The sequence below is a fragment of the Paramormyrops kingsleyae genome, chromosome 13 (assembly GCF_048594095.1).
Source record: "Paramormyrops kingsleyae isolate MSU_618 chromosome 13, PKINGS_0.4, whole genome shotgun sequence".
Classification (NCBI taxonomy): domain Eukaryota; kingdom Metazoa; phylum Chordata; class Actinopteri; order Osteoglossiformes; family Mormyridae; genus Paramormyrops; species Paramormyrops kingsleyae.
Window position 1 is genome coordinate 15065084 of NC_132809.1, and position 12306 is coordinate 15077389.

Genomic DNA, 12306 nt, shown 5'->3' on the forward strand with positions numbered 1-12306 from the left:
ATTAGTACTGCCTAAGCTAATCGTTTCTATGGACACTCTACAGTTATCCCTTGAAAGTGCCTGATACTTACCGGTGGCGCAGCCTTAATGAGCACTTTGCACAGTAAGCTGAACTTACTTTGCTCTCAGTGCTGGGAAGTCGTAAGTCCTGTGAACCTCTTTTATTTACATACCAGACCAGTTATAACACAGTTAGGAGTTTGCGTCACGTTCCTGGGGTACTCAAACTGAAAGTGAGACTTTCACCTATGTAAATGCTAGCTGGAGGCTGTTTGGTTTTTACTGTGCTGTGTTATATGAGAGGCGCGCCTGCTCAGGTGGGGCACAGCCTTCTCTGTGTTCTCCAGTCATTTGTTGTCTGGTCATATTGTTTTAACTCCTCCTGAGTCGGGTATGTTGGATGGGGAATGGCTGCTTCCTCGATTCTGAGCAAGCTAATGGAATTTAGGGAGCCAGCGACGAAGGTACATTACACAAATGGCTACAGTCTTATAGCAAGCAGTATAAGAGTAGTTTTTGGAGTGTTTTGCCTTACACTGCCCCCTCTCCCAGCCCCTGGAGGTGCACCAGGTGTGCTGTCTCCTGGAGATTTGTGTGAACGCTGAATCCGCGGGAATTAGAGCCTCTTCCAAGCGATGAGCGTGAGAAGCTCTCGTTTCACTGTGGGAGGACAGGCCGCTCCCGTGCACACATCCCGACAGCTGCAAGCAGTCGCGTTCAGGTCGTGCTGCAGAATCTTTGAAAAACTCAAATCTGTCTTTGTTTCCCCCTGGAAAACAAAAAAAAAAAGTCCGTAAACAGCTGAATGCAGGAGAGAGAAGAATGAATAGAATAAGGCTTAAAGAATTGGTTCCATCTGCCACGTGAAGTGAGCGCAGCAGCAGCCGGGAATTGTGGGTATTGTACTGGGCTTGTTCAGGCGCCGCGAGCCATGACCGCTGGCGCCCCCTGATCTGCTGGAAGGCCGATTGAGGCCCTGCAGGATGCCTTTCAGAGGGGCCTTATGCGGCAAGGCCCCCCCTCTTCGGCCTGCTGGAACTGTGTCTGCGGGGTCGTGCCGTTCGAAACCACTGCGAAGCCCCCCCCCGCCTCCCTTCAGAAGGAAACAAAGGGCGGCCCAGTTCGACACCTGGGCGAATTGAGAAATTCTCTGTCTGGATGATCGGGAAGTACAGGAAGGACTTTGGAAAGTTTTTTCTTTTTTTTTTAATTACAAACATAAGGCTGTTTTAGGTAGAAGCTTTTTAGAGGAAAAAGGGAGACATTTTTCATGTCCCGAGCTGAAGCACAGCATACTTTTGTAATGATGGCAGGCAGTACGTACCCATACCTCACAAACAGCTGCCCCCCCCCCCATGAAGCCTTTATGAGGACCATATGACCTTGTACTGTGGAGTCCCCAGTGGCTCCTCGCTCCCCACTCTCTGGCATATGGATCTCTGACCAATGGAGGCCGTCAGCCCAGTGCGGGTTCAGAAACCCTCAGTGGGTGTCAGCTTATGAACTGACGGGCCTGTTCAATCGCGTTGCTGCCAAAAACACAAAAGGATTTCCCTCCTCACAGCTTCTGAATGCCATGCTTTGCGTTGCCTGAGGTGTGACACAAGTGTGACAGCCATTGTAGAAATCTTAGGACAACTTCAGTTCCTTTCTGAATCTCCCAAATGCACATTTATATTTTGACTGATTGCTGTATGTTTACTAGTAGAACAAATTTTCACATTTTAATTAAAAAAATTCTCCACATTTTGAAGAAAGATAAACTCTTAGACTATCTGGCTTCTAGCCTAAGGCCTACTAATCTCCAGTTTGGTACATCCAGGAAGCGGTCTGACACACACAGCCTTGTTATTAGACCTTGCCAGTAGAGTGAAGATAGCATTCAGGGTTCAACCCCCCCCCCCCATTGTCAAACACTGAGTAACATGTTGGGAAACCAGACCAGATTTTACAGAATTCCTGTCTGGCTTGTTACCTCTCAGTGATCCTACTAGGGATCGACACGGTCAGCGACCTCTCCTCACCTCTCTAACCTTTGAGAATTCCTTGCTCCGCCAAGCTCTGGGGATCCCTGACTGCACCCTACTACCCAACCTTCAAGGATCCAGGACTTCCTCCCCACCCCACCCCCCCCGCTCAAGGACAATGAACAAGTAGAGCTTTCAGTATCCTGATAGTCTCCTATCACAGGGATAGAGAGCTCTCCGTATCTAGACGTGAGAAACTCCTTGGCACCACACGTGAACTGAGCGGTTAAACACTCAGCTTGCAGGGTTACAATGTTGAATAAAGCACTGTAGCTGTCCAGGACCATAGTAAGATCCACTGTACTGCATGTTATCAGGAGAGCACATGGTGGGCATTTCAAAAGCAAGGATCTGGCCCATTTCAGTCCCTTCAGCTGAGACTTCTTTATTAGGACATTTTTAAAGGGCCCGGGTGAAAACCAGACTTTCACAGGTGCTTCTAGTGGAGCCTGTCAGCTAAATCTGAGCCGAGTAGGCCACCGCATGTCACATGACCTCACTTGTGTTTGGGCACCAATGGGGTGACTTGGGATGCCAACGGCAGTGTCTGATTCGGTAGCGGATGTTGGAGGGACAGGCTGATGGTGAATACGGCTGACACGTTGAGGAAGAACGGCAGAAGGAGAGCGCACATCCGCCATTTTGGTGCACCTCGCGATCGGAGGCATCTAAAATGTCCTCATACACTTTTTCTTCCGTGAACTGTCTTGTGTTACAGACTGTTTTATACAGCACGCAGACATTTTTTTATGTGCTTTTTGTTAGTGTTAGCTCAGTAGTCGTTAGAAAAAGTACATCTTCTGAAAACAGAGAGAATGGTGACCAAAATGGCTTGGCAGGGTTGGGTCTATTTTTTTAAACTGGGCTTTATTTTCTCTCGTGAAGTTACCTCCTGGCAAAGTTGCCACATCAATGGGATTAATGGTGAAACAAACCAAGGCTCCTGACAGGTTTTTGGGGCCTGCTACTTCTTGTTGGGGTTATTGAAAAAACATGGCCGGCTCTTCCCCGGCGGTCGTGCAGAATGTTACCTTCATACGGCCAGAGGAACGAGTCAATTGGTGCAGATCCTTTTTTGCTGAGTGGTCATGAAGCAGCTCATTGGCTGCGCAGCTATAGTGCATTTTACTCACCTGACTGCGAAGCAATGAGGCAGCAACACAGGACTGGAAGCTTCCATTGTTAAGCCTGCGCATGTGACAGTGCTTTGGGTCCGATTGACCACATCAAATTACACATGAAGTTATAAGGCGATGAGCGAAACATGGTAAGCTCCCTGATGTCCGCGCCGCGATGGGCTGCTGTGAATCCTGGGAGATTTGTGTACTTGTAGTCATGGCAGTCAGGTGGACAGAACACTTCTGGTATTAAAATCAATCTGTTGACGAGACTAATAGCAAACTGCAGCTATGCGCTGCGGGCCAGGTGGGTGGGGGAGAATGACATCATTTTTGGGCGGTAGTAATGCAACCGTCACTTTTGTCATTGTGCAAACCTGCTGTGATGCGCAGCATTCCGGCTGCGGTAGTGCAGCCCTGCGGTATAGGGGCATACGGGGTACTGACATCCGTGTCACGCGTGAGTAGGAGAGTGTTGGTGAAAGCGTGTTAAAATGCGTGCTCAGGCATGACAGGCAGGCAGGAGTCAGTGTTCTGTGAGTCAGCGTGGGAGGGACTCTCTGACTCTTACACCATGAGCTCAGAGGGTGACTTTATATCATTACAGGAGATCACTCACAACACTCAGAATGAGGTGAAAGGTTACTCAAGGTCACTAATGCAGGACAAACATGTCTCGACTTGTGATTTTCAAGAAAACACTGTACTAGAGTTTTCATAAGCTTTAAATTTACTTGTTGTTTATGCTTAAGAGCATACCAAAAATACAAACAATTTGGCACAGTACAGTATCGTATATATCTCTATGTTCGAAAATTTAATGGATGGATGGATGGACGGATGGATATATAATCAACCACCTTTTCCTTAGTTATATACCAAAACCTTACTGCTTCAACTCGATACCCACCTTTGGTTTATCCTGACCGCTGGAGTCGTTCTTTGTATTTAATTTCCCAGAATGTCACGCAAACCACAGTAACCAGATTTTACTGTTCATCAGTTATAGGACACCATTGCGGTCTGATTGATGGAGCTGGGCAGGAAGCCATAACGGAGAAAGGAGTTAGGCAGTCCAGATCTTCCCTGGCCTTAAGAACCTGCTGTTGGTTCCTGATGTCTCCGCTCCTCTGGCTGTGAGCTGCCATTGGCCAGCGGCCTGCCCACTGTCACCAAAACAACACTCAGCGTGACTGAGCATCACTGTGCCAGGCCGCCATTCACGATACGCGCACAAGTTCTGCCCTTTAATTCCCCCGTTTTCGCACTTTATTAACCTCTAGGAGTACCATTTTTTTATGAGTGAGGCGGCTGCAGGTAACAGAGGATGAGGAAGAAGGAGTCGTCTTCATACTGAAAGTCCTTGGGTATCCAAAAGAAACATAGTTTGGACTCTCCGTCTTCCAGTTCACGGGGCAAATTTGAACTCAATGGTATGCGAGGTCATAAACTCTGACAACCAGCTTCAAATGTATCTAGAAGGCTGGGATTGAACACAGATGGAGGCGATTAAATGTCTTCCTAGACGTCGTTTCTATCCGATGCACAAAGCTGCATTCCAGGAGTGGCGACGGAGACGACATAATGGTCCAATCACATGCGATGGAGCACATTTTTTGCAGTCATAGTGAATCATAGAGAATGTGAAGAACTCTTTGAATAATTTGAGTCCTAGAACTTCACTCTGCCCCCCCGCTACAGGCTCTGGGGGTCAATTCGTGTGGCTACTGCATGTTTCTTACTCACTGCAGATGGCTTCATGACATTTCACTTTATGGGTTATTGTCTGTTTCTTTATAGACACCCAACCCCTTCATCCGTGACTTATAAACGGTTTTGTTTTAAGTTTAGTTGTTTTATTTGACCGTCGTTCTTGTGGCAGGAGGAATCAGCTTGACCTCTGGCATCAGACCTGCTCTATTCTTCCTCTCCTTCACCATAGTCAGAGATGGAAAAATACTTTCAGGATGAATAGGAGAAGGAGCTGGCCAGGAGCTTGCCAGCGCTGGACTGAAACTCAGCTCTGTGTCCTCCACTGTCCTCTGAAACAGGAAATTGCTGACAGAAAGAATGTGGCAGACTTCTCCCTCTTTACCCGCGTCTCTGTAAAGTTCAGCCATCGCCTGCTCATCCTTTAGATGGAAGCTTCCTGTAAACAAACAGCTGCTTCTCTGGCTCGCTGCTGAGATTCATGCTGACTTCTGTGTTGACAGCAATAAAACCGTAAAAGGTTATTTTTTATTTTCTTCTTAAGAGGAAGAGAGAGCCGGAATCCAGTGGGGGCATTTCAGTTCTCTCTACTTTTCTTTCATTTATTTTGATTGACCTTGGGAGTTGTGGGAATAAACATTAAGTCGGTGGAATATGGCAGCTCAAGCGGTTTATTCAGGTCCCGTGAAGACAATCCACCGAGGCCTGCTTTGACGCGGAGTTTGACAATGAACCAGCATCCACACAGGGAGCATCCCAGCGGCTGGCAGTGTGCAGTCACGATCGCGGTTAAGCTGCCGTCGATCCCGTCCGGCTTTACGGTAGCCACCCCTGCGGCTCCAGTCAAGAGGGCGATTCTGTTTCAAACCCGTGCATAAAATGGACACTACGAGTGGTCAAAGTAATAAGACTTTGGTGTTTTTCGAAGACAAGGCTCCAAGCCTCTGCTTTCAGCAGCCGTCCCTTGACGGTGGCCGGCACAGTCAGAGGAAGCAGCTCTCGCAGCGCGTCACCAGAGCGCCGAAAGTGCCGCTCTCCTGAGCGCCTTATAAAACTAATATCTGCAATAAAAACACAGCCAGGCCTTTTGAGTGCACATGTTCATGGGAAAAAGTAATCAGGTCTTAATGGGCCAAGTGAGCAGCCTGTGTCTGTTAATCTTGGCCGCTCCCTTTGAACAGGCAAACAAAACCTTAAAAACACTCAGAGCTTTATTTCGCTCTTCCGCTTAATGCAACACAGTTGGCTACTCTCACCAGTGGCATTTTAAGAGTGCCGAAATTGAAGGCCACACCATCACTACCTCTCGGATCCCGCTGTTGTGTTTATTTAATGCTACCTTTAAACAAGTTTATCTGTGTTGCAGCCTCATATGCAGTACAGGGTCATGGGGCAGGACTTAAGCACAAGGCAGGTGTACAGGATGTTTCAAAAGTGATCGGAAGTTTATGGGGGGCAAGGAGGTAAATGTCATTGCAAACAACAATACCACAAGGTTATTGTCGAGTGTGTGTAAGGAAATATTCTCTGCAACAGATGGATCTTGTATTGGGATGTTGGGCTTTGACTCCAAGTTTCAAATTCTTCAGTGGAGTGACCAGTTATTTAGATAACTATAAAAGTTTATCACTCAGTGGTAAGTTTATAATAATAATGCAACTATAAGAGCAAATTGTGTGAAAACTTCTTTTCGCTTTTTTTTGGGGGGGGGGGGGGGATGTTTGACAGTTCTGTGAGGTCACATGTCTGCCTTTCTGACTTAAGGTTAGTATTTATCGCAGAGTACAGCAAATACTTATTCATCTGCTCCAGGATCCTCATGGGAATAAGTCGCAGAACAAATGGTTTTTCTATGGTTTTCAGTGCACTGTCAGTATCTGTTTGTGGGGGTTTACCTGCAGCATGCATTTTTAAACACATGTGACCTGTCTGTAGCGTGTCTGCACACTTGGATTTTAGCAAACTGAGGACAGAAGGTTTCTGGAATGTCGCCTCCAGAATGTGTCGCCCGGCCTCTCCCATGACCGTGGGCTGAGATTGAGGCCTGTTAGAGGGGACTGTGAGCGGGCCACAGTCATAAACATGATCTTCCTCTCCCCTTCTCATCAGGTGAGCCGGACATCGCAGAGCAGAGGTGACGATGACCGCAAACAAGAGCGCCAAGGCTGCAGCGCAAGCTGGAGAGAGTAAGGTCCCTCGGGAAGTTCCTGACAGGTGAGTGATGTCACCCAGTGTGGGAATCTGGCAGGGCGTTGCTTGTGATGGGAGAGGCAAGGCTTGGAAACCTGCGATGGGCGGGGTTTTTGTGTGCTTTTAATCACAAACAGGTTCCAGCCTAATCTTATTACTTGCTTTACCCAGTTCTTGTGGAGTCGCACCAGACAGTGATTGACAGTGCTTGGTAATTCTGCTTGCTGTGGGTTTTCACACGCCTGTATCTTCCCAGGGTAGTAGGTGCAGGATTCGCTGTGGGAATATGCATCTAGGCAAGTATTTATTTATCTTCTTTCATCAGCTGAAAGTGGTCCGTTGCCATGGCCGCCTTGATGCTGCATGTTGACAGCAGACGGCTGAGAAACTGAGCACTTAGTCACATCTGGGGCACGGGACTGCGTTTGTAAACGGCATGCCTCAGGAACTTATCAGCAGGAACAGCCGTATCGTCTTATATTCTCTGAATTTGGTTTGGGCATCTTTCTCTCGAGAGTGAACCAACCAAAGTCGCTTAACGCTGGTTTGTTTCCTCGTGTTGGTGTGAGCGTTGCGTCAGCTTCAACTGAACGTACTCCTGCATTTTTCACAAGCAGCAACAAGCCCTTTTATCTCGCTGCTAAAAGTGCATGTTGACTGTGCTCAGCTTCACGCGTGCAGATGCCACCCTGGCGCAGAACATGCCCAGCACTGGCTTTCAGAAAGGAGCCATTGAATCATAATCCTTCACTTTACCTTGCAGTAATTTTTTTCAGCTGAAGAATTTCAATTGCGACATTACTGTGGTGATTAGACATTGAGGGCTCTGCTGTTTCTGAACATGATAGGCCGCTTCTACCATGCGTTCTAGCATATGGGAATTATACATAAGTTTAACTATAGTAGAGTTACTGAAGTGCTTCTAAGAAATTGAGATCTCTGTACATGACAGGCAAAAGATGATCCATATTAGTTCTCAGCATCTGTAGAAGCCAGTGAATAGAAAAACCTAGTCTACATTACTCTCAAGCTGTGACTCTTGTTGTCAAGTTGTACATGAACTGCTCATTCAGGGGACTGTACCCTAGGTGATTTTAAAGTGGCTGACGTGGGAAAGGGAAGTAGTCCTCATTTGCTGTTTGCACAGCATAAAGATTAGTCATTATGTTCTCAGACCTCATTGGCAGTAGAGTGGCCTGGTCATACAGTGCCATCGTTCTGATGATTGTTGTGTGGGCTGTTTATGACTGTTCCGATGTTTCCAAGTAATTGAAGTGAGGTGATGGCCAAAATATTAGTACAACACCAGGATTTTCCACGGATGACCCTCTGATCCTGAGCCTTGAAAGAAGAAATTTGTGATTTGCCCACTAAAATTACATCCATCGTTACTTTCCCTATAAAAAAATTGAATAGGAAACTAAAACTATGTACTTTTCAGATACCAAAGATTTTCATGCCTCTGTTGCAAAAACTGTCATTTAGAGGAGGATTAATCTGTTTTTGGGTTTCTCCACTTAAAAAAAGAGTTTTAGTGCACTATGAAATGTGATATGTTGTTCAATAATTCAATGCGAGCAAGGAATGCCAAGGAAAGTTCGACCGGCGGGGATCGGGGGGGATGAGTATTCCTGGCCCTCTCACTTTTGACCTGTATAACTTTTAACCTCGGCTGTAAGTTATTCGCTTTCTGACCCTGCCAACAAACAGGAAATTGCTGTTATCTGACACACCCACCAGCTCTTGTCTGGGCCATGACTGGCACTGCATGCACTATGTTCGTGTCATTCCTTGGCACCAGTTCTGGTCTTATTCTTACTGGTCCGGGCCTGGCACTGGCGCTCTCGGCCTTCTGTCTGAAACTGACCCAAGGAGTCCTGGCTTTGGAAGCGACACCCGTATTTTGCCGGCAGAGGAACTAAAGGCCTCAATGGGGCTACACGTGTAATAGCTGTGTAAGCCATTATGGCAGAGCTGTGCACAGGGGTTATTTTTAAAACATAGTCTGCCATTCTACACCATGTTGAATTTCTATCTGGCTGAAGATGTATAATAAAGGGGAAGATAGATAATTAATAGGTAGAGTAGCTGAACTGATTATACTGCAAGCACAGTGAGTTAGTGTTAACTACAGTATGTCTACCATTTAGGCATAGTGATGAAAACAAACATAAAAAATAGGAGGTAATTACAGGCAAATAAAATTTATAATATATGTGACCTTTCTCTTCTTTAATTCCTTTTATTTTGTTTTTGTTTCAGGGTTACAATTTCATCTGCTAGAAAATGGCTTAGTATGTCATCTGGGGAGGTAAACCCTCATAGAAATAGGAACAGGGCATTCTGGGTAAAGAAAATATGAAAAAATATCAAAATAACATGACAGAAAAATTATGTATGATTTATATCCAGTACAGTCAAAGGCAGTCAAAGAAAATGTTTAAGGCTATTTATGTGGGTAGTAAGTGTATATTTGCTCAGGAAAAAAACACAATTTAACATACACAAATGAACACATTAAAAAACAAGAATTTCTTCTGTTCATCAAAAATTTTCTGATATCTTGTTGGACAGCTAGAAGAACATCACTTCAGGTCCCAAACCTCTCCTCAGGGGCACCTCAGCCATTCCGTGTTTGTGTGTGTGTGTTTGTATTTACCAAATGTCCCCAATGTGGGAAAACTTGTTTAGCTTTTTAGCTTATGGGACATTTTTCATTTCCCTGTAGTATAAACCTCAATCTGTGAATGCAAGTAAAATGCCAGAAGTCTTGTATTTTGTTTGATTGCTTTTGGTTAAGGTTAGGGCTGGGTGGGGGTTTGAGTTATCACACTTCGGGTTAGAGTTACGGCCAAATGTCCCCATAATGTGATAAAAAAACTGTTACTTGGACCTTGTGGGAAATTCAGTTTAATAAAAATCTGTGACTGCAATCAAAAAACTAAAAATGCCAAAAGTCTTGTATTTTGTTCAGTTGCTTGGGGTTAAGGTTAACATAGTTAGGGTTATGGTTATGCCCATAAAAAGTAATGGAGAGTTCCCACAATAATATAGATACCTAATCTGTGTGTGTGTCCTTTATCTTAAGATGACTGGGAGTATTCATTTGCATTGACCTGGATTTGTCAATATTGATTTTATAACCTGAAAGTTACTATACCGGGAAGTGAGATTCAAGACAGCAAAGGGGACACAAGTGGATCTTACGCTTCCTCCCTTTTTACCGCATTGGGTTGGTCTGTGTGGGTTTGATTTTGCCTCTGGACAGTGGAGTTATTTCCTTCACAGGAATTTTTGAAATAATTGCGGCCATGCATGCAGTTAATTGCAAATCTGTTTGAGATCCATGGCAATGAGCTTGAGATGAACGGGGTGTATTCAGAGAGCAGCCTGCATGGACAGGCGCTGACCAGGAGACACAACATAATGAGCTGTTCAGTGAAGCCTTCCCACCACAGACTGTGTGAAAACGTCAAGAATTTCTCTAGTTTTATCCAAGTTAGACACCTTTCATTAAAACAATCGTCTTAAAAGCAGGAAAATCAGACATTTACGCATGGTATCACTATCAAGATCGTTGATATCCATGTGGAAATCACCAGGGCATTAATTCTGCTGAAAATACGTTGTTATTTTATATGTGAAAACAGTATCTCTCAAGTGCCCTGCTTTGCTTTGCAGGCACTTGTCACAGTGAGGTGTGATTTGACAGGAAACCTTTCAAAAACACTGTTCGTTCTGAACCAAATTGACTCTTTTTCTTTTATATGGAAGTGATTGCTTCCTTGCAGACTCTGTGTCAAATTTACAGCACAGAACGGAAACATGCAGCCCCCCTGCCTCCCCACATGGTTTCCTGCGTAGATGTAGTGAAGTTTTACGACGACGCGACCGCAGCTATTTAGGAATCCTTGCTTGGCTTCAGGCTCCGCCGTCGTCATTAGCGACGTGAATGCAGCCTGTGCACAGGGAACGTCATCCTTCCAGTGTTCCTGAAAGACAGTGTGGGCGTCTGCAATCGTTCTGTCATGGAACTTTAAAGTTTGAGCTTTTAATAATTTTTCTGGAAAAACTTTGACCTACTTTAAAATCTGGTTCATTTGAGGGAAGTAAAACGTACTTTCTTCCAGAAAAGTATTTCTTTTTTTCACTACTAAGGCTGCTAAAATCAATTATTTTTATTAATTTACTTTTATTTGCATTGCTTATTATTGTCCTGTGTGCACTAAGTTAAAATAGTCCTTCTCTTAATTAAAAGCTTGCCAGAAGGTAATATCAGTTCCCCTGAGGCTGCATAGTAAGCTGTGAAAGTGAGTATTGTCATTTTCAGAAGAGCTTTTTGGTGAGAACGGAGAGGCCACACACTCCCTTTGTTTTAAACACAGGTGTGGCGTGATGTGTCCCAACCTGCACTCCCGCTCGCTGGCATGGTTCCCCTCCCAGCAAAGCACTATTTTCAGAGTGTATACAGCATCTAACCTCCTAGCATCAGTTCTACACAGGGGGACTCTTGCTCAGCTGCCTGGAGATAGTCTGAAACCATCAATGACGTAATCTGTTTCTGTGGAAGCAGATTTGTGGAGGCAGACTGGCAGATTGTAATGGAAGGATTTTTGGAATTGGTGATGAAACCTTTTGTGTTTCTGTGGATGCCAAATAGAAATTTTGCAACACAGTAGCTCAGCAGAACCATATCTGTGGCTAAAGAGAGTTCTGGGTCTAGGTCTGCCTATTGTATTGTTGGCGCATGAAACCTTTGGAGAATGTGGAGCCTCAGCGCTCCGACCAAACAGTGGAAGGTACGGCCATATTGGCGCTGGCTGCCTGGTTCTGTGGTGAAGTGTGTGGGGTCTGCGTTCCATTTTAATCGCTCTCATGATGTGGAAAAATCCACACTCATGTGTCCTGTTGAAGACTTTGTGTTTGCCTTGGCCTCATTTTAAATCCGGCTCTGCCAAAGTCTCGTCAGACTGATGACGCACTTTCCACAGATTATTTTACATGTTGGTTACTACCTGAAAAGAGGGGGTGTTAAGATCCGGACTTTCACCACATTTCCAGGGGGTGCGTGAGTAGCTGGTCATGAGCTCCGGCTTGATGTAACCATGTAGTTTCTCTTGCTGTGTCACCAGCCTGGTTACAAAGCATCCATCCATTTTCTGTAACCACTTGTCCTATCCAGGGTTACCAGGGGTCTGGAGCCTATGGGCACCATGCAGGTCCATGTTTTTGGACTGTGGGGGGGGGGGGGAAACCAGAGA

The 12306-nt window shown here is 45.4% G+C and overlaps 1 protein-coding gene across 2 annotated transcripts in view; it reads left to right on the forward strand.

Annotated features, from left to right (window-relative positions):
* The window catches only part of dennd2b (DENN domain containing 2B), a 51496-nt gene that overhangs the window by 12705 nt on the left and 26485 nt on the right, over window positions 1-12306 (forward strand). For both annotated transcript variants that reach the window (XM_023822810.2, XM_023822808.2), the window contains exon 2: window positions 6965-7069. In XM_023822810.2, the coding sequence (XP_023678578.1) occupies window positions 6996-7069 (74 nt within the window). In that variant the 5' untranslated portion in view covers window positions 6965-6995. The remainder of the gene's footprint in view (window positions 1-6964; window positions 7070-12306) is intronic.